Raw genomic sequence first — 27,704 nt, 5'->3', positions numbered from 1 at the left:
CCTAATTATATCCTTTGGCAAGATTACCCCCAAATATGTAAGTGAATCTGAGTTCCAATTAATTTCATAAGTCTTTTTAATAATTTGAAATGGTGTATAGTTAAAAGTGATGACTTGTGTTTTATTTACATTTATTTATATCCTGATAAGAGCCCAAAATCTGCAAGAGCCGACATCAGCACAGGGAAGGAAGAGTCTGGTTTTGATAAATATATCAAGATATCGTCAGCAAATAACGCCACTTTCTGTTCTCTTCCTTTGATTTTTATACCAGTTATGAGCTCATGTTGTTTTATCCAAGTACTTAGTGGTTCTAGAAAAATAGCAAAGAGGAGAGGGCTGACAGGGCAACCATGACGACAGCCCCTCTCTAATCTGATAGAATCGGAAAGACTTCCGTTCACTTTGATTCTAGCTGTTGGTTCTGTGTAAAGTGAACGTATTGTAATGAGCGTTTTATGAAAATTAAATTGCTCCAAAACTTGGTAGAGAAAATCCCACCTGACTGAATCAAAAGGTTTTTCAGCATCGATTCCAAACACCAAGACTTTTTCCTGATTCTTAGGTGTACGATGTAGTACGTGAAGAGTGTGCCTAATGTTGTCTTGGGTCTGTCTATTTTTTATAAAACCTGTTTGATCTAATGAAATAATGTCTGGTAGTATCCCCTCTATTCGTCTAGCTAAAATTGATGTGAATAGTCTGTAATCCTGGTTAAGAATGCTTACTGGTCTATAACTAGAGCATTCCATCTTATCTTTTCCTTCCTTTGGGATCATTGAGATGCTAGCTTCCTTCCAGGAACTTGGAATTTCCCCTTCTTTCAGCACCCAGTTAAAGGTTTTTACCAAGAGAGGGGCTAGTGTGTCTTTAAGTGATTTGTACCACTCTGAGGTGAAACCGTCTGTGCCCGGGGATTTATTAGCTTTCAGTTTTGAGATTGCCAAATGTATTTCCTCTGTTGTTATTTCTGCTGTCAATATTGCATTTTGTTCATCTGTCACTTTAGGTAAATTCATATTTTCTAAATAATTTACTATTTTAAGTTTATCATTGAGTATTGGTTGACTGTATAGAGTTTTATAGTAAGTCTCAAAACATGTTTGAATTTTTCCTGTTTTGTAAACTGGTGTTTTGGTTACAGCGTCTTTTATTTTGCGAATATTGTTTTTTGTCTGTTGTTTTTTCAATTTATAAGCCAATAGTTTTGTTGATTTTTTCCCCACTTCATAGTATCTTCATCTTTTCAATGAAGTTATGTGTCATTCAAAATGAAGTCCACAATGTAAACCAAATAGCTACTGCAATGAATGAATGAATAGATGACGTTAATTTTAAACATACTGAATTCAAAACAGAAACACTATGCTCATTTTTTGTGGGTTTTAGTCATATATAACATTAAAGCAGACTAAAACTTTTCAAATATGTAGATTTCAATCATGTTAAACTAAAAACAAGAACTGTATAAAAATGCCTACATTTTATGACTAATAATAGGTAACAATCACACCATTGCATTGCATCTTTGTCATGTGGAATTTTTGAGTAAACATAAATTGTGCGAATAAATATGTTTTAAAAATGGAATCTAGTAACCGTAACATGATTTTAATGTTTAATATTTAACTGCAAGATTTGAGTAATCAGTTCTCAGTGTGATTGTGTAGAATCTCCCAGTTCGTTGAATTTGTTTAAATCTTTTTTTTATTTTAATAATTTAAAAAAAGGGACACTTGTTCATGTGCACTATCTAATGTTTGGCTGAAAATTTCGAGTTAGAATTAATCAGATATTGTAAATTTGAAATATATATATATGTAACCACATTAGCAGAATAAGTTTATACTAGTAAATGAATCCCTTTTATATATTAACAATGTGTTCAGGTTGGCTGAAACATTTATGTAGAAACAGCTACAGCTTCTTTTTAAGATGTTAATTAGGTATGCCGTGTGTTTAAAAAATATGTAGATTCTCTTTTATTATTTTGAGTTATACTGGATATTATACCTCTGACAGTCTTTAGCCAATAAATTCAGGTGAGTGTAACCAGTCATATAAGATTTGGCTCTAACAAAGCAAAATGTGAAAATGGCATGACAGACAGTTGCGTTAAATGCTTTCATGCAATCTCCCTGAAAATGCTGGTGAATTGCGCACAAATGTGCGTGTTGTTCACCTCCTCCATTCATCCATGAAAGGTCCATTTTCATGAGAAATAAATATATTACCATACATAAACAACTTTTGTCAGTCAATAAGAAAACAAAAAGAAAAATCTCAAAGAGGGAAAAAGCATTTCATGTCTACGTCATATGTTAACAAGCAGCCTCATGCTTTTTTTGTCAGCTTTATCTGGAAGCAAAAAAATAAGGTTTTACAATAAAGAGATCATAATATCAACACAAACAGAGTAGCTGACAAAACTGCCTAACTGACCATAGACAACAAAAAAAATGAACAGTCTTACTTTTGTGCTTTTCAGATAACGTTCAGCAGTGTTTTTCCCTGAAATATAAGAATGATTTCTTTTTTAAGAAAGGAATGGAGAAAAACCTTTTTGGCAATTTTGGATTCCTTGTTGTAACAGAAAGTGCTGATTTTACACTACAAAAATAATTTACATTTTTATTACAGCACTGCTTTCTAACCATTCAAAGTAGAGGCATTGCCATTATTATTATTATTATTATTGTTATTTTTACAAACTGTTCAAGGAATAATTTTGAGCAGAAATTGACAAAAAATGGTTCAGGTAGATTTCTATAATTCTTCCAATAGATAATCAAATTTTTGTAGAAATTCAATTGACTTGTGTTGCATTTCTTCATAAAATGATGTACCTGACATTACTATCGACATATTAGGGCTAAAGACAAGGAGTGAGAAAAAGGCTTTGCAGAGAAGTGCATTTTTTTCTAGAATAGATTGTGATCTTGGCAAATTCCCTCATGGTTATGGTCAACAAGCCATATATAACTGGTCATTTACAAAAGGCATCATCTACACGGGTCATAAATAAACTTGCTCACCTGTTAGTGCTCAGCGTTTTCTGTGAGCTGCGCTGCTGCGCTGACTGAGGAGGCTTGTGGCTGGGGGCTGTAGCAGAAATTGGGTCCATTGGGACGTAAACATCCTGCTTCAAAAAAGCTTTGCTGCTCTCCCCAGGGTCTCTGTCAGTTTTTGAGGCACACTCTGTTGTGAATGTGGTGATCTTTATCCTGGAGTCATCAGACAGAAGACTGTCAGGTGCTGAGGCTGAAGGTGAAGGTAGACCTGGGGTAAGAGCATCAGAGGGTGGTTGAGCTGGCTTCATGCTGGTGGGGCTGCAGCCTGGGGTAGTTGGATCCAGCACTGAGTAAAGGAGGAAATACCCCCCGCTCTACTCCACATTCATTCCCTTATGCTCCTCTTGCTTCACCCTCCTCCTCTCTTTCAGCCAACTGCAGCTCAGCTTCAGCCTCTCTTTGTGTGGCACCATGCCTGGGGTGTGTAGCGGCAAGAATGTGGTGAAACGATACATAACCCGATACACGTCTCACAATGAAGTATGTATCACGACATATCCCAAGGCTGACCCAGAACAATCTTTCACTTTCTTTATTTAAAACTTAAAAAAAAAACCTTTACCTAAATATCATTGTCTTTCATTGTAATAAAATGATCAAATTAATTTTATTTGATGATCACAACATGTAGCATGTAGCAGTTAGCAGCTGTTGTTTAACCGTCTGTCTGCAGCATGAAGAGCTTCACATTAAAAAGAAACAAAAAATACTGTCTTTTTCTGTTGGAATACCTTTAGAGGTTGTTGTTTGAGTTATGACAAACCAATAAAGACACTTGCTGTCAGTTTAAAGTGTTTTTAAAAGAGTTATTGATCCCGGAAGTTAGCTTTCTAGCTAGCTTTGTTTACAAGTTAGCCTTCTGCTTGAGCTGCTGCCGTTTTCTGATGCATTTTCTGGTGATGACATTTTGTGATCTTTTCATGACATGCAGACTTCTAGTGGAGTATTTATCCGAAATGATAAGATGAAATAAAAAGCTCTGATCATAATGAGAATAAATGAAATATCCGATCCTGATCGGACAAAGGAGTCCGATTCCGATCGAGTCCCAAATCACGTGATCGGCCCCGATTTCCGATCACGTGATCGGATCGGGACATCCGTATTTAAAACCTCAAAAAGTAGAATTTTCATGGTAGGACCCCTGTAACAACAGAAATCTTTAAACCTTAAACACTGGAGATGCCTTTTAAAGCATCTACCGTGCTGCAGGAGATCAAATGTTAGTACGGTTGTTAACGCGGCCACCACTTATTTTAACATATTTTAGGCAGTTAAAGTGTTTCTTTTTTTTGCATGCAGAGTCATATCCGTGTGTGGGTGTGCTGTTTGGGGGGGGGTTATGAAAAATGGTCATTCATGCAATTACAGAGATTGCTAGTTAAATTATTGACAGATCAAAAATATATTCCTTACTTCACAAGTCACAGAATGACCTTCCTGACATTTAGTTCTTCTCTTGAATTGAAATGATTCAAATGTAGACGTACGCATTAACTCTGCAGATACTTTCTCTCTCTGTTGTACCGCTGCAGCTGTGTTGATCTTTTTGTAGAAAATATGCACGTAGTCAGCATTTGCTTGTAGGAACACATCAATTTCTGTCACCGAAGTATAAGCCTTAAAAGCAGAGGCGGAGCGAGAACGTTTTCCATGGGGTGGCAAATGTGAACAGCAGATTGGAAGGCCATTACAAATGAAAGGTTCAAAATCATGTATTTTATATAGTGTTATCATTATTAATGAGACAACAGCAGCTCTTTTAGCTGAGCTGCTATTCCTAAAGCTTAAAGAAACTTCTGTTGATGATTTCTTAAACCTGAATTAATTTCCAATTATTAAAAAAATGTTTGTGTATTCAATAATGTTTAGATAGTAAAAATCTAATTTTAGGTTTGTTGCTAATCAGCAAACAAGCAGCTTCTACAGTACCAACAAAAGAAAACACCTGTTCTCATCTGCAGTGTGAATATATTTTTATGTATCCAGTATATTCACTCTGATGACTGACAGAACCAATAAACCACTACCATGAACTAGAAAAGACACAAACATAAAACTCTGTGTAATTGTCTTTTCGATGCAGACAGTGTGCATTGTTTTAGTAAAGCAGTTGTTGTTTTTGTGTGAGCACAAAGGAATGCTGCATTCTCCACATTTGAGTCTGGCTCTTTTATTGTGAAAATCTTCAGCGTTGATGCTCATTTATCACCTCTGGTCAGAGTTTCAGCATCTGTGTGGATTTCCTGCGCAGGAATAACTTTGTCTGGACCTCAACAGTTTTCTCATCAGTCCTCTCACACTTCAACAGAGAAGAGGAGCTGCTGGTTTCCATCCTGCAGCTTCAGCACCAGCAGGTTGATGTTTCTCATCAGTCTTCATCTGCTGCAATCATCTGTCCACTCTGTTTTTTAAAAATACATTTAGAAAAAAAAAGGATTTTGATCCATTAAATGTGTGTTGAGGTTTTAGTTTTTTTTTAAGCTGATCGTGATTGGCACCACTATCAACCTGGGAGTGCCGTCTGGTTTCAACACTCATATTTTGTCCCAAAAAGCATAAAAAGAAGGTGGATAACAACAGACTTTATTCTGGGGCTTTTGTGAGTTTAGTGTCATGTCTGGTTGTCATTAACCACATATTCTACGAAAAGAGAGGCAACATGGATTCTCCCAGACCACTGCTGATCCAGCCAGAATCTGTGCCTCCCAATAATTTGCAGTAATAATTGTGCGTTTTTAAGTCCTTCCATAATTATGTCACTTTCATCACTCATGTTTTTATCCTACATTAGTCAAACAAAGGTATTGTTTTTTTCCCCTTTTTAAACACAAAAATCTGTTATTTTACATAGAATACATAGGGAAAATGCAAAAATATGACAAAAAACTCCCAAAAGACCCACAATAAAGTCTATTATGATCATCCATCTTCGTGTTACCTTTTTGGGACAAAATATTAGTTTACAAAACAAATCAAACATTTCTTAGTCTGGGGACACACATTCTAGCAGAAGAACCTACCTTTACACCACACTTGTAATAAACACAAATACAAACTCAGTTTGTAACTTAAATTACATGAAAAATAGTTACAGAACTCGTGCGCATCCACATGCACGCTCATGTGAGCCCGTGCTCGTTATGTCTAATTAGCCGTCATTTAGCTGCGCATTACTAACTAAACAGAATAGTAAGAGGAAGTGGAACAGAAACAGAAACTCACTTGGTCCATCAGCGCACACTGAACATCCAAGGGAAAACTCCTCCTCTCAGCTGGCACACGCGGCGAAGCGTGCACGCGCACGGAGCAAAGCAGAGGCAGAATGCAGCTACGATGACGTCATCACTCTCATAAAGTGCATGAACAGAATCGAAACCTAAAGAAAACGTATTTATATCAACAGTGGAGCATTTTGTAAACACTGTGTTTACACATTACATTCATAAAGATCACAAACAAGCGTGATTCTGTGATCAGCTGCTGGTCCGGGAGGTGTTCATCCTCACTCCCCCCAGACACACCTGTCCTCAGGTGGAGCGCCGCGGTCCACGTGCTGCTTTCTACCGAATGAAGCTTCACTTCGTTCACGTATTGAGCAATAATAGTAAGAAATACCAGTTATCGCTCCACAATAATACTAGAATAACTATAAAACTCTGTGGAAGAGCGGTTTTTAAAGAAAATAGCGCGAGTGTTGATTGAACGTTTGGATGCGGCGGAGCAACCAGTTTGGGGCGAGAATACATCTGTCAGCATCAAATGGTATTTGTCATCATTGACTCAAAAATTGGGGTGGCAAGAGGGGGGCAGAGCTCTTTGCTGGGGTGGAATCTGCCCCCCCCCTTCCCACCCCGTAGCTCCGCCCCCTGCCTAAAGGTGTTTGCTCCAGTTGCCATGGTAAATCGTGATGTCTTTGCTCCATTGATCAGGGCTTTTCATAGTTGCGACGCTCACACCTGATTCTGAGTCCAATCATTTAAAGTTGATTGAATCAACTCTTTTCAGCTGTTCTGAAACCAAAAACTCCAAGTTTGCAAATTTTGACTCAGAGAACTCTGAGTTCAAGTTTGAACTCTGAATTTGTTTAACCTGCCCCAGAGCATTCTGAACGTCCTGTTTGGGGTGAAGGGTTGATCCACAGATGTTCTGGTTTAGAAGAATGTTCAGTAACGGATGAAAAAAACACTTTGGGTTTATTTATTGTGAAGAATTAACATTATAAAACACGTAAGAGCTCGAGAAGGTTCATTTTGCATGATATAGGCCCTTTCCAAAAAAGTTTCTGGCCCTCTTATGTTTATTTACTTTCGCAAGAAAACTATGTTAGGAATCTTAAATCTCTGATCCTAGATCCATTATCTGTTTTACATGAAGGGCATATATTTTTGTTAAAAAAAAAGGAAAATGTATAAAGGTGATGGATAAAAATAAAAGGCAAGCTGACTGGTTGGTTGGTTATTTTATCTTGACTCCACATTTAAAGGCAATGAGTGAAAGTCTAGCCACCGGGTTAACAGAGTTTTTGAATCCTTTATTCTGTCATATTTGCAGTCCTTGTTGATAGACCAGTGTTTCTCCAGCTCTGGTCCTCAGGGTTCTCCGTCCTGAATGGTCTATATTGTTTCCTACCCTGCTCAGATAAAGCTTGTGTTAAGGTAGTCTTAACAATGGTTGATTATTTGAATTCTAAATCAGATGTGTTTGACTGTTGGAAATATGCAGTACTGTATGCCTTGAGAACAAGTGCTGTGAAAAGGCAGCTTTGGGTGGACAAAAGCTAGAAAAGAAGCTGCAGCTGCAGAGCAAACCTCAGACACTGGAGCTCACATGCAGTGCAGCCATTTGAGGGGTGGGTAAGTCTCTGAAAAACAGACATCTTTGTGTCTGAATAGCCTACTAGTGTTGTCTTCAGAGATTAGTGCTGGAACAAACAGAGATTTGTGATGAAAGCCTTTCATGAAAAAGCTCCCTGTGATACTTGCTAACCTCTTACACTGTCTAACTTATCACAGAGTCACAGCTGCACACAGCAGCTGTTGTGTTCTAAAGACTGAACAAAGATAGTCATGGTTCTGATTTATGGTCTGCAGAACCTGATGCCTCTTATACCATCTTTTCACTGTTTTTAAAAACAATTGGTTGCTAAACAAACAAACGTTTTATGACCAGACTGAGAAAGTTGCTCAGAGAATATTTTTCTTTCTGGAAACTGCAGCCTCTGCTTTAATACTTCTGAACTTGTCTTGTGTCATTTCGGAAACGCCCTTTTATGATCATATCAAACTTTTTTTGAAGCTATTGTATTTATAGATTAAGGCAAACATAGGGAGCAGCTTTTTAGATGAGTGGGAATAAAGCTTTTTATTTTTTTCTAATTGTGTCACTGTGTTCATGTTTAAGCACTAGATGGCAGCAGTCATTGAAATAAGGCCTTTGCAGGGCTGCTCTTCAGATGAGCGTGACCTGGTTTTCGGATGAACTACTGCAGATAAAAGTCCACCTTACTACAATTTAGAAAGGAGCCACACCCAGGCGGAACTCTCTGATTCTGATGAAAGACTACAGTATTTTTCTGACTTTATCTCCACCAACAATCCCTGTCCGAGAGTGCCGTTTCATGGAATAAATCCCCTTGTGAAGCTGTAGCCATCACAGGCCCCTGGGATTTTCTTCATTTCTTTATTGATAAAGTTCATTCTGTCAGACAGATCTTAACTCCAGCTGTTAACAGAAACTTTTTAATAGAATCTATCGTTTCTGAGGTGTTTGATCATTTTCAGTTGATTTCTCTTCCTGCTCTTTCTCACACTCAAATCCCTCAAACCCACAAACTGCAGTCTTGATGTAAATTCTGCTAAAAGTCTGAAGGAAGCTTTAGATATTGTAGGGCCTGGTCTTCTGAACTTTATCAACACGTCTTTAAGCTCTGGAGTGGTTCGATCTGCTTTTAAGCATGCTGTGGTTAGGCTATTCTTAAAAAAACTCATCTTGACGCCTCTGTTTTATGGAATTTTGGACCTGTTTCTCATTTGCTTTTTTAGTTATTTGAAAAAGTTGCTTAAAGCAGCTGCAGAACAACAGCCTGTGGTTCTGGTGCTATTGGACCTGACAGCAGCCTTTGACACAGTGGACCATGCAGTCCTTCTATCTCGACTGGAGCACCACATCGTTCACGGTGCTGCACTTAATTTGTTTAAGCCCTATTTAACAGAGAGAAGCTTTTCTGTTAAAATTGGTGAGGCTTCCTCCTCTATGGCTCCTCTCTCCTGTGGGGTATCTCAAGGCTCTATCCTTGGTCCTGACCTTTTTTCTTTATTTCTGCTGCTTCTTGGTTCCATCATTCCACGACATGACGTCTCATTCCATTGCTATGCTGATGATCTGCAGATATATCTGCCCCTCAGTTCAGGAAATAAAGACCTCACAAACGTTTTAACCGAATGGATCCAGGACATAAAGCAGTGGCTGAGCCAGAATTTTTCTACAGCTGACCCCATCGCTGTTAGAAATCTGGGAGTTCTCTTTGACGGCTGTTTTAAATTTGATAAACAGATTGACATTGTTGTCAAAATGAGTTTTTATCACTTGCACCTGTTAGCTAAAGCTAAACCTTCCCTGAGCCGCAGTGATCTAGAAACATCCAACCACGCCATGATCTCCTCCCGCATAGATTACCGTAATTCTCTGTACTTCGGTGTCACTCAGCGATCACTCAACCGTCTGCAGTCAGTCCAGAATGCAGCAGCACGACTGTTAACTGTTAACACCCCAGTCTTCAAGTCTCTTTACTGGCTCTCTGGTCATTTTAGAATTTAGTTTAAACTTTTACTGTTTGTCTTTAAGGCTCCCCGTGATCTCACTCCAGTTTACTTAAATGAGCTTTTAGCTGTCTGCAGCCGTTCTAGAGTTTTAAGGTCTACTGATCAGTATCTGCTTGATTGCTCAAATTGCACTGCTGCAAGAACAATGTGCTGCGCTCGACGCTTAAATGTCGCGTCTGTAGCATTGACGTATGGGTGATTGAAAAACGCATTAGGTGTGATCCAGCTGACAAAAAAACCAAAAAAACCAAAAAAGAATCCCATCATTTAAGAGTCTTAGAATTGTTGCTTTCGAGCATGACCATCACTATCTGGAACAGGGAGTTGCTTCCATGATGGATGTCTTGCTGTTGTAGAATATAGTGTTATTTTATAATTGAAATAGAATGGAAGATGTGATTATTACCGGTCTTGTTGCTAAGCCCCGCTCTTATGCTAAAGCAGCTATAGAGGGCAGGAATATTAGAGGATGCTGCTCTTGAAGATCTACAGACCCTGAAAAGGCAGGTTCTGCATTTTATTCTGAAAAAGATATACATATTGATGAAGGAAGCATCGCAGCTTGCCATACTTTCCGTGGAAAGACAAAACGAAGCCTGCGATCATCTTACGATTTTTAAATCGCAAACATAAAACCGACCTTCTACATCAAGGTAAAAAGCTAAAGGGCTCCAACGTCTACACAAACGAAAATCTAACAAAGAAGACGGCAGAAATTGCTCGAGAAGCTCGCAGCCTGAGGAGGAATAATAGGATCAGAGCGACTTGGACCAGGAACTGTATAGTCTACATTCAGCTGAACGGATCTGCACCAGAGCAGTCCAAAGTTCTACTGGTAAGAGATCTCAAAGACATTGAACACTTTAAGTAAAAATAGATAATGGCAGCTCTCCAGACCAGTCTGTTCTTGTTTTATCCAGAGGTTGAAATATATTACTGTTCATGGTTAAATACGGAAATCATAAACAGAAAAGTGAGGTTTTGGTCAAAATGCAAAGGAGCCGTTATGGCAAATAGATGAAATATGAATATGACTTCTTCAAAATGAATGAATAATCATCATGAATGTCATTTGAGTACTTTTGAAGTCACTGAGAATAATGAGCACGAGAGGGTTCAGAGTATTGATGCAGACATTAATTTTTTTCATTGTATTAATGATATTGTCGCTATTATAGTGACGATGAATTTAATAGGCTTATTTAAAATTCAAATAAACTATCAATTATACATTTCAATGCCAGAAGTCTTTATGCTAACTTTCATAGCACTAAGGACTATCTGCAGGCCTTCTCAGAACCATTTAGTGTTATAGCCATCTCAGAATCTTGGCTTAAAAATGAAAAACGCACCGTAGACATGTAGGACCCTTAGTGGGGGGTGACGGGACAACTCTGTGAGCAATCAGGAGATGCCCTGTTAAGGCCTTCTCACCAATTTTAACTGCACCCTTTAGTACACACACCTCTAACACCATAAATATACACTCTAACAAGCAAACAAGCATGCATCACACAAGGAAGGTGGGACCTTCGACCTTCTGTCCCCTACACCATCCCTGGGGGGGGGGCTCGGCCTGGTGGTCTAGTCTCTTGGGTGCCAGTCTCCTGGGTCCGGCGGCCTCCTCTTCCGAGATTTAAGATCTAGAGCAGGGGATCAATCTACATCGGAGCCTGGGGGTGTCCAGGTCTCGGTGGTGCGGTTCCGGTCCTTGCTCTCGAGAACTAGTCCTCTCCAAAACTCCATCAGTGGGTGTGCCTGGTCGGGCCTCACTCGATGGGCCCTATGTTTCTCTTGGGTGCCCGTCTGCTCGGCTGAGGTGAGCAGCCCCTTCCTTGCTCCCCCCTGGACCTCCCGCGGCGGGGGCTGGCGGTTGTCTGGAGCATGGGGGTGGGTTTCCCTTGGGGGGGCCTGGCTCGTTGGGGTGGGGCGGGGGAATGCTCGGCGCTGCTGGGTGGTGGTGGGCTGCTCTTCTGGTGTTGGGGAGCTCTCCGGGGGAGGGGTCCCAGGTTGGCCCTCCTGCCGTGGTGGGGGGGCTGCTCCTCTGGCTGGGCTGGGGCCTGCACTCTCTGTGCTCTTGTCCTTTCCTGCTCTTGGGTGTGGGGGGCCTCTGCGGTGGTCCAGTGTGCAGTGGACTGGGTGCTTGGCGAGATTGCCCAGCGGGTGGGTTCTCTCCATGTTGGGGGGTCCGGGCTGCAACCGGGGGGTCTTGGCGTGAGCACAGGTGTCAGCTCACCTATGCACTAATAGTATGTGTGACAGAATGAAAGGCTTTATCTGTCGGTTTGTATGATTAAGTGTGTGAACTGCAGTTGTATTGTGTACATTTTAACTAGTTTCAATGTGAAGATTATTTTAGTCAGCAGGTTGTTTTATGATGTTACTACCCTCTTTACCATCTTCTACTTTCTCTAACCTCCCTCTCTTACCTTTCCTTTGGGCTCTTAACACCCCCCCCCAACCTGCCTCCTCTTCTTTTCCGTCCGGTTCAACAGAAAAAAAAGCTACAAACATAATCAATAAAAATTAAGTTTATCATAAAATACAACAGGGGTTTATACTCAATAACCCCTATTGTAACAGCAAAAGTAAAAGTTTGAAACAGTATTTTTTTTATTCTTTCTGTGGGTAAATGCAAAGTTAACGTTAAATAAATGATTCTCTGTGGCATCAGACACTTTTGACAGTGAACTGTTGTACGGGTTTATGCAGTGCTGAGATAAGCAGAGATTTATTTTTGGCACATCTTTGCTGAGCAAAGAGCCACTGTGTCTGGTAATTGAGTCAGGGAAATTGACTGCTGGCAAACAGATGGCTTTGGGATGGTACAGTACCGTAAACGTGCCATTAATAGCATGAGGGGGTTTTCATCTGGTGGGGGCTGCACTGCCTGGGAGGAAGTGTTGGCAGTCATGTGTGCTCTGCTTCTTTTCTTTTTTTACTCGCTACTCCTTCGCATCAGCACTTACACAATGATTAGCATTTTACCCAATGGTGGAACTGAAAGGGAAACAGTTGAGATGGTTTCACAACAACGGACTGGATTCAAGAACTCAAGTCAGGAATTTTTAATTCACAGCCTTTTTTAGTACATTCTTTTCTTTAAAAAAAAATGCTTGTTCATTGAGATGGCTTCCGTTTGCAAGACTGCAAAGTTATTTTTGTTTGAACAATTCCTCACACCGACAAACTCAAAGTATTTCTGCTAATTTAGTGTTTCATTGCTAAATCATACAAGCAGATTGATGCTTCAACTTAGCTTGTTTCAGTCATCAATTTTGAAAAAAGAGAAGCGTAACTTCCCTGACAGCGAAGGGCTCCATTCAGAGCTTCCATCCTCCCAGGCTGTTGAAATAAATAAATATTTTTTTTTGAGGATCAAAACCATTTTCATTTTAGTTTCATTTAATTTTACAGACTTGCAGATGTAGATAATGAAATAACGGTAACTGAGTGTAAGTTAGTGTCGTGATTTCACTCTTTATCAACCTTACGTGTAAAACAAATGACAAGTGAGTTTTTTTTATTTGGGTTAGTTTATTGGTTTACATCTATAAAATGCCCTTCTCATCCCGTCCACGTGGTTTCTCTCCCATAGCTGTTCCTAGCACTGCACTTTTCTGGACTGAGATGTCTGAGGTCTTTCCAGGGATCTGCTGTAGCCACTCCTCCAGTTTGGAGATTACAGCCCCGAGTGCTCCAATTACCACGGTCACCACTGTCACTTTCACCTTCCAAGCTTTCTCCAGTTCCTCTCTGAGTCCCTGGTATTTCTCCAGTTTCTCATGTTCCTTCTTCTTGATGTTACCATGACTAGGTACTGCCACATCCACCACAGCGGCTTTCCTCTGTTCTTTATCCACCACTACAATGTCTGGTTGGTTCTCCATTACCATCTTGTCCGTCTGGATCTGGAAGTCCCACAGGATCTTTGCTCTCTTATGCCAGCACAGAGGTGCTGATGCATACTTTTATTTTTAGTCGTTCAGATTACTGTTATGCCCTGCTCTCTGGTTTACCTCAAAAATCTCTTACAGATTTACAATTATTACAGAACTCAGCAGCACGAGTTCTGATGAGGACCAGGGGGCGGGAGCATATTACACCAGTTTTAAAATTGCTGCATTGGCTTCCTGTGCGTTTCAGGATTGATTTTAAGATTCTCTTAATGGTTTATAAATGTTTTTATGGTCTTGAGCCTTTCTATTTAAGCGATCTTCTTTTAAAGTATGAACCCTCACGGACCCTGAGGTCTTCCGGCACCGGCCTGTTAGTTGTTCCTAAGGTGAGGACCAAAACACATGGTGAGGCTTCATTCTCTCATTATGATCCTCGCCTCTGGAACAGCCTGATGGAGAGTCTCAGGGCCGCGGAGACCGTACAGGTTTTTAAGAAGAGGCTCAAGACTCACCTTTTTAATTCTGCTTTTAGTTGATCTTATCTGCTTCTTCTTCTTCTTCTTTTCCTTTCGGCTTTTCCCTTCAGGGGTCGCCACAGCGAATCAGTTTCCTCCATCTAAGCCTGTCTTCAGCATCCTCCACTCTAACACCAGCCACCTTCATGTCTTCATTCACTGCATCCATAAACCTCCTCTTTGGTCTTCCTCTAGACCTCTTTCCTGGCAGTTCTAGACTCAGCATCCTTCTACCAATATATTCACTGTCTCTCCTCTGAACATGTCCAAACCATCTCAGTCTGGCCTCTCTGACTTTATCTCCAAAACCTCTAACATGTGCTGTCCCTCTGATGTATTCATTCCTGATCCTATCCATCCTGGTCACTCCCAAAGAGAACCTCAGCATCTTCATCTCTGCTACCTCCAGCTCTGCTTCCTGTCTTTTCTTCAGTCCCACTGTTTCTAGTCCAAACAACATGGCTGGTCTCACCACAGTCTTGTACACCTTTCCTTTCATTTGTGCTGAAACTCTTCTGTCACACATCACACCTGACACTTTTCTCCACCCATTCCAACCTGCTTGCACTCTCCTCTTCACTTCTTTTCCACACTCTCCATTACTCTGTACTGTTGACCCTAAATACTTAAACTCCTCCACCTTCTTTATCTCTTCTCCCTGTAACCTCACTCTTCCACTCTGGTTCCTCTCATTCACACACATGTACTCTGTCTTACTGCGGCTAACCTTCATTCCTCTCCTTTCCAGGGCAAACCTCCACCTCTCTAACTCCACCTCCACCTGTTCCCTGCTCTCACTACAAATCACAATATCATCTGCAAACATCATAGTCCATGGTGATTCCTGTCTAACCTCATCCGTCAGTCTGTCCATCACCATTGCAAACAGGAAGGGGCTCAGAGCTGATCCCTGATGTAATCCCACCTCCACCTTGAACTCCTCTGTCACCCCTACAGCACACCTCACCACTGTCTTACAGCCCTCATACATGTCCTGCACTGCTCGGACATACTTCTCTGTCACTCCAGACTTCCTCATACAATACCATAGTTCCTCTCTGGGCACTCTGTCATAAGCTTTCTCCAGATCTACAAAGACACAGTGGAGCTCTCTCTGACCTTCTCTGTACTTCTCTATCAACATCCTCAAAGCAAATGTTGCATCTGTAGTGCTCTTTCTTGGCATGAAACCATACTGCTGCTCACAAATGTTCACTTCTGCTCTTAGTCTGGCTTCCACTACTCTTTCCCACACCTTCATTGTATGGCTCATCAGCTTTATTCCTCTGTAGTTACCACAACTCTGCACATCTCCCTTATTCTTAAAAATGGGCACCATCACACTTCTCCTCCATTCCTCAGGCATCTTCTCACCACCTAAGATCCTGTTGAACAACCCGGTCAAAAACTCCACTGCCATCTCTCCTAGACACTTCCATACCTCCACAGGTATATCATCAGGACCAAGAGCCTTTCCACTCTTCATCCTCTTCAAAGCCCCTCTCACTTCACCTTTACTAATCTTTCTTACTTCCTGCTCCACAACCGTCACCTCTTCTACTCTTTGTTCTCTCTCATTCTCTTCATTCATCAACTCTTCAAAGTATTCTTTCCATCTTTCCATTACACCACTGACACCTGTCACCACATTACCATTCCTATCCTTGATCACCCTAACCTGCTGCATGTCCTTCCCATCTCGATCTCTCTGCCTTGCTAGTCTGTACAGGTCAGTCTCTCCCTCCTTACTACCCAACCTAGCGTACAAGTCATCATAAGCTCTTTGTTTGGCCTTTGACACCTCTACTTTCACCTTACGCTGCATCTCCCTGTACTCCTGTCTACTCTCCTCAGTCCTCTCAGTGTCCCACTTCTTCTTAGCTAGTCTCTTACTCCGTATACACTCCTGCACCTCCTCATTCCACCACCAAGTCTCCTTATCAACTCTCTTTCCTGATGACACACCAAGTACACTCCTACCTGTCTCCCTGATCACATTAGCTGTAGTTATCCAGTCATCTGGGAGTACCTCCTGACCACCCAGAGCCTGTTTCAACTGTTTCTTAAAAGTCATGCAACAATCTTCTTTTTTCAGCTTCCACCAGTTTGTCCTCTTCTCTGCCTTTGCCCTCTCTTTCTTCATCTTCTTCACCACCAGAGTCATTCTACACACCACCATCCTGTGCTGTCTGGAAACACTCTCACCAACCACTACTTTACAGTCACTGATCTCCTTCAGATTACACCGTCTACACAAGATGTAGTCTATCTGTGTGCTTCTACCTCCACTCTTATAGGTCACTCTATGTTCCTGTCTCTTCTCAAAGAATGTATTCACTATCGCCATTTCCATCTTTTTTGCAAAATCAACCACCATCTGTCCTTCTACATTCCTCTCCTGGATACCAAACCTGCCCATCACCTCCTCATCACCTCGGTTTCCTGCACCAACATGACCATTGAAATCTGCACCAATGACAACTCTCTCATTTCCAGGGATGCTCATCATCACTTCATCAAGATCCAACCAGAACTTCTCCTTCTCTTCCAGCTCACATCCTACCTGTGGGGCATACCCACTAACAACATTGAACATGACACCCTCCATTTCTATCTTCAGACTCATCACTCTATCTGACACTCTTTTTACCTCCACAACACTCCTAACAAACTCCTCCTTTAGGATAACTCCTACTCCATTTCTCTTCCCATCTCCACCATGATAGAACAACTTGAACCCTGCTCCTAAACTTCTAGCCTTGCTACCTTTCCACCTGGTCTCCTGGACACACAGTATGTCTACCTTTCTCCTCTGCATCATGTCCACTAACTCTCTACCCTTTCCTGTCATAGTTCCAACATTCAAAGTCCCAACTCTCAGTCCAACACTAGTGACTTTCCTCTTCTCTCTCTCCCTACGGACCCGCCTTCCTCCTCTCCTTCTTCCACCAACAGTAGTCCAATTTCCACCGGCACCCTGTCGGTGAACAGCACCGATGGCGGTCGTTGTTAACCTGGGCCTCGACCGATCCGGTATGGATTTCGTAGGTCTGATTCGCATATTTGATTTGGCAAGATTTTACGTCGGATGCCCTTCCTGACACAACCCTCTGTATTTATCCGGGCTTGGGACCGGCACAATGAGACCCTGGCTTGGGCCCCCTCGTGGCTACATTAGTTGATGTTATCTGCTTATTTATTAAATTAGTTTTTAATCATTTATTTATTTTATTTATTCATTCATTTATTTTTCTTCTTTACAGATTTTATTTAATATTTTATGTATTTAATCTCAATTTCAATGTTATTTATTTTACATACATTTTATGTACTTAATTCTATTATCTTAATGTCATTTTACCCCCAGTGTTTCCTGTGGGTTCTATCATATCAGGGCTTGTCTGCTTGGTCTGGAGTCGTTGCCGTGGTTCTTCCCCTTGCTGGGGCGGCTGGAGTCCTGCACTGCAGCCTCACAGCTTTGGAGTGGACTCCGTTGCTGTCATGGTCTGGGTGGGCGCCGTGGCGATGTTCTTTTGACCGAGCTGGCTCCTGGTATGATAGAATGCTCCATACCATCTCCTCACAGCAGAGCCAAGCCTTAAGTTTATTTTACAAGTTTCTTTTTTATTTATTTTAAGTATTCATTGTGTCAGGGGTCATGGGTGTATGTGTTATGGGGAGGGGTTGTGTGTGTGTGTGAATGGTGGGTTGGATTTTTACCTTGTATGTTTTGTTTTTAAAAGTAAAGCGCTTTGAGGTGCTCTGAGTATGAAAGGCGCTTTTATAAATAAAGTTTTATTTGATTTGATGAAAGACAATATAGAAATATATTTACAAATTTTGGATTTCATTTTTATTTACTCTAATGATTGTAAATTAACCGCAGATGACGAAGACCATCCATCCATCCATCCATCCATCTTCTTCCACTTCATCATTTCAGCCGCTTGTAGTCGGGATCTCGTTTTTTCGGTCACGACCCAATGCTCATAACCATAGGTGAGTACTGGAACGAAGATCGACCGGTAAATTGAGAGCTTTTCACCACAACGGACCGGTACAGTGACTGCATAATAGCGGACGCAGAACCAATCTGCCTGTCGATCTCACGCTCTGGTCTTCCATCACTCGTGAACAAGACCCCAAGATACTTAAACTCCTCCACCTGAGGCAGGAGCATTCCACCCACCCAGAGAGGGCAAACTACCTTTCTCCGGTCGAGAACCATAGCCTCAGATTTAACGGTGCTGACCCTCATCCCAGTAGCTTCACACTTGGCTGCAAACCGCTCCAATGCATGCTAGAGGTCCCAGTTCGAAGGAGCCAACAGAACAACATCATCTGCAAAGAGCAGAGAGGAAATCCTGTGGTTCCCAAACCATACCCCCTCTGGGCCCTGGCTGCACCTAGAAATTCTGTCCATAAAGACTATGAACAGAACCGGTGATAAAGGGCAGCTCTGCCGGAGTCCAACATGCACCGGGAACAGGTCTGACTTACTGCCGGCCATGCGAACCAAGCTCCTGCTCCGGTCGTACAGAGACCGGACAGCCCTCAGTAAGGCTCCCCGGACCCCATACTCCCAGAGCACCCTCCACAGGACACCACGGGGAACGTGGTCGTACGCCTTCTCCAAATCCATAAAACACATATGGACTGGATGAGCGAACTCCCACGAACCCTCCAGCACCCTGGAGAGGTTGTAGAGCTGGTCCACTGTTCCACGACCAGGACGGAAACCGCACTGTTGGTCTTGAATCTGAGGTTCGACTATCGGATGGACTCTCCTCTCCAGTACCCGGGCATAGACTTTCCCAGGAAGGCTGAGGAGTGTGATTCCCAGGTAGTTGGAACACACCCTCCAGTCCCCCTTCTTGAAAAGGGGAACCACCACCCCAGTCTGCCAGTCCAGTGGTACGGTTCCTGTCTGTCACGCAATGCCGCAGAGACATGTCAGCCAAGACACTCCCACAGCATCCAGAGACTTGAGGTACTCAGGGCGAACTTCATCCACCCCCGGAGCCTTGCCACCAAGACATCTTTGACTACCTCAGTGACCTCAGCTTGGGTGATGGACAGTTCCAACCCAGTGTCCTCAGCCTCTGTTTCCTCAACGGAAGGCGTGTCAGCAGGGTTGAGGTCAGCAGTTCCCCACCTACACTGAAAACGGTGCCTGCAGAAAACTGCTTTCCCCTCCTGAGGAGCTAGATGGTTTGCCAGAATCTCTTTGAGGCCAACCGATAGTGCTTCTCCATGGCCTCACCAAACTCCTCCGAGTTTTTGCCTCCAAAACAGACCGGGCCGCAGCTCGCTTAAACTTCCTGTACCTGTCAGCTGCCTCTGGAGTCCCACAAGCCAGCCAGGCCTGATAGGACTCCTTTTTCCACTTGACAGCATCCCTTACTTGCGGTGTCCACCACCGGGTTCGGGGGTTGCCGCCACGACAGGCACCAGAGACCTTGCGACCGCAACTCCGGAAAGCAGCACAGACAATAGAGGTGGAGAACATGGTCCACTCGGACTCAATGTCACCAACCTCCCTCGGTACCTGCTTGAAGTTTTCCCAGATATGGGAGTTAAAGACCTCCCTGATGGAGGGTTTAGCCAGACGTTCCCAGCAGACCCTTACAGCATTCTTAGGTCTGCCGAGTCTTTCCGGCCTCCTCCCCCGCCAGCGAATCTAACTCACCACCAGGTAGTGATCAGTGGACAACTCTGCCCCTCTCTTTACCTGAGTGTCCAAAACACATGGCCGGAGATTGCCTGAAACGACTACAAAGTCGATCATCGATCTCCTACCTAGGGTGTCCTGATGCCAGGTGTACTGATGGACACCTTTGTGTTTGAACATGGTGTTTGTTATGGACAAACTATGACGTGCACAGAAGTCCAACAACAAAACACCGCTCGGGTTCAGGTCAGGGAGGCCATTCCTACCTACCCTCCCAGAGAGGTGACATTCCATGTCCCAAAAGCTAAATTCCATGACCGGGGTTTGGGCCGCCGATGCTCCTGCCTTCGACCCCCACCCAAACCACAATGCATCGGCCCCTTCAGAGCTCCCCTGCAGGTGGTGGGCCCACTGGGGAGTGATCCCACGTCGCTCCTTCGGATTGGACCCGACCGTGGCCCGTGGGAGGAGCCCTGGCCACCAGGCGCTTGCCTTCGAGCCCCAACCCCAGGCCTGGCTCCAGGGTGAGGCCCCAGTGACGCCAATCCGGGCGACGTAGCGTAATCTCTTGTGTTGTTACTCATAAATGGGGTTCTGAACCGCTCTTTGGCTCGTCACTCAGGACCTATCTGCCATGGGAGACCCTACCAGGGGCAGAAGCACTCAAACCCCTCCACCACGTTAAGGTGGTGGTTCAAGGAGGGGTACAAGGGGTATAACAAAGACGCTCAAGATAATAAACAGCTATGCAAGTCACTAAAGACATGTAAACAAAGCTGGAGCAAGGAGAGATGTTCTTTAGGCCGTGTCACACTGACTCCTTTTTTCATTTTGCGCATGTTCCACGTATGAAAATTGGTCATACATAGATATGGGTGAAAAAAATTGTGGTCTTTTCAGATGAAATGTTCACAGATTTATCACAAATGAATCACATTAAACCAGACAATGCTTTGTTTTAATTAAACCGTCAGATTACCCCGGTCAGCTGCTAGTCACCAGGGGGAAGGACCCCACATCTGGACCCCACAAGACAGCACGCTGAACTTTTTTTTCCCAATGATTTTTTTTATCTCCTCTGGTGTCTGTGGCAGACATTAAACCATGCCCACCTTTGTCATGGGAGGGATCACACATCAATGTAAGGATGGGGTCATCTGGACCCCATAAGAGAGCATGAGGGTTGAGCAGGGAAACCTTCCATGCCATGCATGATTTCAAACCATGATGTCTTAGAGTATCACCGACAGTAACCATGGAAACTGTGGTCCAGTTCTTTTTATTGACCTGGGCCTCCCATGTGGTCCTAGGCTGAATCCTCATCTTTCTTTGGATGTTTGAGATCCCACCAGGTGACATATTTTATGGAGCTCCAGTCCAAGGGAGTTTGACATCTTGTCGTCTATTGTCACACCCAGGAATTTGATATGATTCACTGTGTCTAATGTTACTCCTGCTATTCTTATTTTAATTTGCTCTTTTTTATTATTTTTACCGAAAAACATGATTTTAGTTTGGTCCAAAATAAGGGATAGCTTGTTTCTATCAAACCAGTCCTTTAAACTATACATTTCTCTGGTCACTCTGGCGAGGAGTTCCTGGATATCTGTGTCAGAAAACAGAATTTTTGTATCATCTGCAAATAATATGAATTTCATTTCATCTGATGTATTATTTATATAATTGATATAAAGGTTAAATAAAACTGGCCCAAGCACTGAGCCTTGAGGGACACCACACACAATGTCCAGAACTGTTGAGTAATGGTCTCCCATTTTCACAAATTGTTTCCTATCTCGTAAATAGCTTTTCACCCAGTCTAAAGCTGGTCCTCGCACTCCCAGTTTATCCATTTTATGAATTAGAATGTCATGATTTATTGTATCAAATGCTTTTTTTAAATCTATGAAAACTCCTATTGCATATTGATAGAGTTGTACATACATTTATCTTATATTTGCTTTGTATGATTTTAACCTTTTTTCTCTTTTTGCTCATTCGAGGTCTTGCTCAGCTGGTATCTGGAAGGATGCAGTCATCCTTAGCTCAAGGCTGTCTGGAGGCTGAATTGTTACAGATACTCGAAGATGCTGACGCAGACCTATTGCATTGAACTATGACATTGATGATAGTAGAACCAGTTTGAGGCTGTTTTTCCTTCCACACCTTGAGAGCAGCAAATGTAAATAAAATAAGACCCCCCCTGAAAGGTTATAAATATGGAAACCCTGAACCAAGATCTTCAGAGCGGGTGGAGACTGCTTTGAACATTCTCTGTCTGTTCTTGTGCAAGTAAAATCTGATTTAAGAACTGACCCCTCTCTTGTCTTCCTTTCAGAGAAATGTTTCAGGTTGTTTGAACCTAACACATATGTATTTTCTTCTGTGATATTAGTTATTTCCTCCGTTAATTCCATTAAAGCCAGTGATGTTGATCTGTTTGCTCTAAAACCATACTGGCTGTCTGTAAGTAAATTTTATTTATCGATGAATTTGCAAAGTCTATTTTTAAAACGTTTTTCCAGGATCTTAGAAAACTGAGGGAGGAGGGAGACAGGCCTGTAATTTGTGAACTGATGTTTATCTCCAGATTTGTAGAGTGGGGTTATTTTAGCAGTTTTCATTTTCAGAGGAAATTGACCATTCTGGAATGATAGATTGCATATATGAGTCATGGGTTTTGAAATTCCTTCAATTAGCTTCTTGACTCACATCATGTCAATATCGTAGGAGTCTGTAGATGTTTTATTCTCACACTGCTTAGTGACTTCACTTACTTCTTCTTCCTCCACCTCTTCAAGATAAATAGTGTTAATATTACTGTCTGTTAAATGAGGACCTTTGCTTAATGTTGGAATTTCCTTAGCCAGACTTGGTCCAATATTAGCGAGGAAGGTATTGAATAAATTAGCAAAATTTTTTGGATTTGTGTGTGTGGTTTCCCCATCTAGAAAATGCTTTGGATAACTTGTATATTTTGGAGAATTTCTAATTACCATATTTAATATGGTCCACAATTGTTTAAATTGTTTTTATTGTTCTCCAGTAAATTGCTATAATATTCCTTTTTACACTTCCTCATTATCAATGTTAATTTGTTTTTATATGTCTTATATCTCCTCTCAGCTTCATCACTTCTGTGCTTTATAAATTCTTTGTATAAATTATTTTTTTTCTTACAGGCATTTTTTAATCCTTTTGTAATCCATAAACTGTTTGCATGTTTAACTTTACTTCGGTATTCCTGTATTGGGCAGTTTTTATCATATAATAGTTTAAATATTTTTAAAAATTCATCATATGCTTTATCTACATCTTTTTCGTTGTAAATTAAGTCCCAGTTATACTCCATCAAATCCCTTTTTAATGCATTCAAAGACTTTTCAGTTCTAATCCTCCTTGATTTTAGCCTGTTATCACTTTCTAATTTCTTATACTTGATGTTATAGGTTGCAAAGACAGGATCACTGATATCATTTATAAATAACCCACTAACAATATTATTATCAATGACATTGGTAAATATGTTGTCTATTAATGTTGCACTGTTTGAAGTAATTCGTGTGGGTCTGCTAATCATAGGATGTAAGCCATAACTGTACATGATATTGATGAATTCTTCGGATGCTTTATGTTTGTTTACATTCAGTAAGTCTATGTTAAAGTCTCCACACAGAAACATAGTTTTTTGACTCATGTTGGTAAAATTTTCCTCTATCCAAGCATTAAAAGTATTCATGTCAGAACCTGGTGCCCTGTATAAGCAACCTACTGTTATATTTTTCTTTTTCTCCTTTGTGATCTCAATTTCAATACATTCAAAAACATTGCTCACCACAACAGATAAATGTTATATCAACTTATAATTCAAATTTGTGTCTACGTACAGAGCGACACCACCTCCATTTTTTATTTCTCTGCTTTTATAAATGACTTCATAGCCTTCAATGTCAAAGTCCACTCCCCTGTCATTGTTAAACCATGTTTCTGAGACTGTGATTATACTGAAGGTTTGTGAAAACTGCTTCAAGTAGTCCTTGATTTTATGGAAATTGGCATACAAACTTCTGCTATAAAAATGAATAATGGAGAATTTGTTAGTATTCGCATTGGATGACCCTAGTCTATAAGGCGCTACTTGGTATGGTCCCCACATATCTCAGTTCCCTTCTCCAAAAAATCACCAGTCAATATGCCTTACGCTCAAGCGAAGTTTTTCTCCTACATGCTCCCCGTGTCCGAACTGAATTCGGGAAACATGCTTTCAGTTTTTCTGCTCCCTCTGCCTGGAACTCTATCCAAACTGAACTGAAATGGTCTAATCTTGTTTCATTGGGTGTATTCAAATCCTTTTTGTGTAACAAAGAAAAAGAATCCCTACAAAACTGCTCCTGTTTCTAACGTTCACTGTAAAAAAGATTTAACCTCACTATCATTGAATTTCATAAATGTCAAGCTGTATATAATCTGTGCACTCCCCAAACTACTGTACTTCGTTATTAACTATGTTATATATATAAAAAAAAAAAAAAATCTCTGTCACTCTACTGTACCTAAATTTTATATTGTAAAAACCCTAAATTCATATCTTTGCTAATTTGTTATACACTGTAACCATATTTATGAGACGTGTGCTGCCGACCTCTTGGCCAGGTCACCCTTGAAAAAGAGATCCTGATCTCAACGGGTTTTTATCTGGTTAAATAAAGGTTACTACATTAATCTTTGCAATATTGAATTGTTCCTCCGTATAGTACTGACAGTTGTGATTATCATTATAAAAAAAATATTTCAGGATCAATGTCGCCCTCTTTCACACCTTCATTGTCCTGGGGAGCTGGAAATTCTAATTTATCATATTGTGCAATCTTATCTAACAAATAGCTGTATTCGGCTGGTCTGAGTGAAGTATCTGATACCATGATGTCAGGTCCATGTCTCAGTCAAAGTTGTAAAATTTAAGATTTTGGTGTGCTAGCACGAGGATGGATGATCAACTTGTCATGTCTTAAGTAGGCAATATCTCCTCTCTGCCTTGCTGCTTTTAATTCTGGCATCAGTTCTTTCCTTTTTGGTCTTACTGATTCTGTGTAGTCTTCGTTTATATAAATCTTTGTACCTTTGAGGGACTTTGCCTATTGCAAGATTGAGTCCCTGTCTTTATATCGGAGAAATCTCACTACGATGGATCTTGGTCTTCCTCCTCCAGGCTTTCCAGTTCTATGTGCTCTTTCAATTTCTATATTCTGCTGTAAGTGCATTTTTTCCCTGATAATCTCCTTCAGTTTCTCTTCTGTTGTGGCCCAGGATTCCTGTGGTGATTCCTCAATTCCATCCATCACTAGATTGTTTCTTCCGTTAAGATCTTTCCTGGGTTTTTGTGGCTATTATAGGAGGTTTGTGACCAACTATTCTGCCATTGTGATACCCCTCACAGAGTTAACAAAAAAAACCCAAAAAGGACAAATATAGACCCCCCGCACCACCACCACTATTTTAAAGAGTCAGAACCTTTTGGGGGCCAGTGGGATCAAGCCCGTCAAGAGGCTTTCAACCACATTATTCACTGCCTCACTCATGCACCAGTTTTAAGATTTGCCGATACTAAAAAACCTATATACTGCAAACTGATGAAATGACTTGGGGCTGTATTATACCAAGAATATCCTCTAGGTCCTTGTCCAGTGCCTTTTGCTTGCAGACTGATAAATTGAATGGACTGGAGGCCAAGATTGATGCATAATCGATGGAGCGAGTGTCGGCTCGACTTGGAGGGAATCAAGAAAATTGACCAGTTTTGTGAATTTCTCAGCCATAATGCAGCACCTGGACTTTCAGCAGGCAGACAGAAGCTGTGTCTGTCTGCGAGTAAACAAACATCTCTAATCAGGAACCCCCCCCTGTACCAAAACAATCCGCTGAAAGTGTGATAAACTGAGCCCGTTGTCATGGAAACCTGCATTTCTCCCCTGCCCATGACCTTCACCACAAATTCAACGCCTTGGTGACTCTTTCTTCCAGGCCCCCCGACTGTGCCTTAGAACGCTGTGCGACCGCGTACGGCTGCCACCAGGCTGGACGTGTGGGAGTCAATTTGTGGACCTTTTCGTCTCGTGAAATTAATGTGCTTCAATGCTGATTTATTTTTGCTTGTACTTTAACTCATGCCGTCCTACTGTGACCCGGGCTGAAGATACTTGAATTTTGACATCTTTCCTGTACCCTCATGTGTCTTTTCTGGGCGATAGAGCGCCGTCCAGCGACTGCTGCCCACCACTGAGAGAATTTCCACATTGTGGGAGTAATAAAGGATTTTTTTTTTGATTCATTGATAAATTCCATGATTACCCGTATGGAGCTAAATTCACTGTCCAAACAGACAACAATCCACTGACCAATGTGCTAACAACAGCAAAACTTAGTGTGACAGGGCATTGTTGGTTGACTGCCCTGGCAACCTAAGATTATTATTTGGTCTATTATTTGGTCTTGTTCTTTCTTTTTGGTTCTGTCGATTTTTGTCAGAGTGGGACTCCTGTTTGTTTTTTGGATCTTTGTTTGTCTTTCTGTCTTTATGTCTTTATAGAGTGGAAGGACGGGGGGTGGGGGCTCCCGGAGAGCATCAGCGACAGGTGGTGCATCCGCACTGAGGAGCAGCTCTGCTGTGGAGACATCGAGCAGCACGCTCTGTGTGTGAGCTGCTTAACGGCGCGCTGACCCGGATGCAGACCTGTCATCCGCGGTTCCCTCCTGCTGATCTGCAGGACTTCAGCAATGCCTCCCTAACTGCCACTCTTCCCATTGAAAAAGAGGCTGTGTTTTTGGAGTGTTTCTGGTTCCAACGAATTAATTTATTCTCGTGATATCAATAAAGTTCAATTTAAGTCAATTCCAACCCAGGAGAATGGAGCTGGGCTGCGATCTGTCTCCACTGCAGCTCAGTGATCTTCTCCACCTGTTTTAGTTTGTGCGTACTCTGTGGTTAATTTTGTATTTTGTTTTGGTCCCATTCTGTTGTTTAATATTTAGTGTTGTTTAATTTAAGTGAATCTGTACGGGTGAACTGCCATTTTCTTTAGTAAATCTTTTCTCCTGTTTATGTTAGTCCAGGGAGGTTAGTGTTTATCATTCTTTTACTGTTTCTTTTGCTCCCTCGGTTGAGTTAGTTGGGGTTTTGTTTGTTATTTTGGCCTTGGTTCACTCTGGAGCCTTTTGCTTCACTTTTCAGTTATTGTTGTTTTGTTCTTCTAAGTACATTTCTTAAACTTTTTTATGGAGACATTTGTTGTGTTCTTGTTACACATTTGTTTTCAGTTTACCTCTATGTTGTTCCCAAATGGGGCGTAACAACCCCATAAGAGAGCACAAGGGTTAATAGCTTTTACATACAATGAACGGGTAATTCCGCTGAGGACACAACTGACAAAACTGATCACTAAATCTGTGTTTATCTAATTTACAATGTATGGAAGACACAGATTATGTTGAGGGATTACCTTTTTTACTTTGCATAGGTCTACAAAAACATTGGTATTCTCGTCTACATGTTTAGGTTCATGAGATCATTCAGAGATTCTCTCTGTACACTGAGCTTCACTGTGTCTGAATGACGCTCGCTTCCCCCAGTCTGCCTGCCTGCTCAGTTTCAACCCATAAACAGTAAAGAACTGCAGGACATTCTATGTCAACTGAACTCCTCCTCCTGCTGTCTGGATATTCTACCC

The 27,704-nt window shown here is 41.7% G+C and overlaps 1 protein-coding gene and 1 long non-coding RNA gene across 2 annotated transcripts in view; both read right to left on the bottom strand.

The window, feature by feature from the left end:
* Nucleotides 1–3,453, bottom strand: part of LOC112140538 (SH2 domain-containing protein 3C) — a 93,461-nt gene extending 90,008 nt beyond the window's left edge. Inside the window, exon 1 of the mRNA XM_024263534.2 lies at nt 3,036–3,453. Within this exon, the coding sequence (XP_024119302.1) occupies nt 3,036–3,319 (284 nt within the window). The 5' untranslated portion in view covers nt 3,320–3,453. The remainder of the gene's footprint in view (nt 1–3,035) is intronic.
* Nucleotides 3,454–5,224: 1,771 nt separating this feature from the next.
* On the bottom strand, nt 5,225–6,817 carry LOC112140546. Its single transcript, XR_004947382.1, has 2 exons — nt 6,297–6,817; nt 5,225–5,475 (listed from the first exon to the last, which is right to left on the bottom strand). It is a non-coding gene; the product is annotated as an uncharacterized LOC112140546 (long non-coding RNA).
* Nucleotides 6,818–27,704: the final 20,887 nt, after the last annotated feature.

The sequence above is a fragment of the Oryzias melastigma genome, unplaced genomic scaffold, assembly GCF_002922805.2.
Source record: "Oryzias melastigma strain HK-1 unplaced genomic scaffold, ASM292280v2 sc00263, whole genome shotgun sequence".
Classification (NCBI taxonomy): Eukaryota; Metazoa; Chordata; class Actinopteri; order Beloniformes; family Adrianichthyidae; genus Oryzias; species Oryzias melastigma.
Note: the sequence above shows the minus strand (reverse complement) of the source record. Positions and strands in the feature narration are given on the sequence as shown.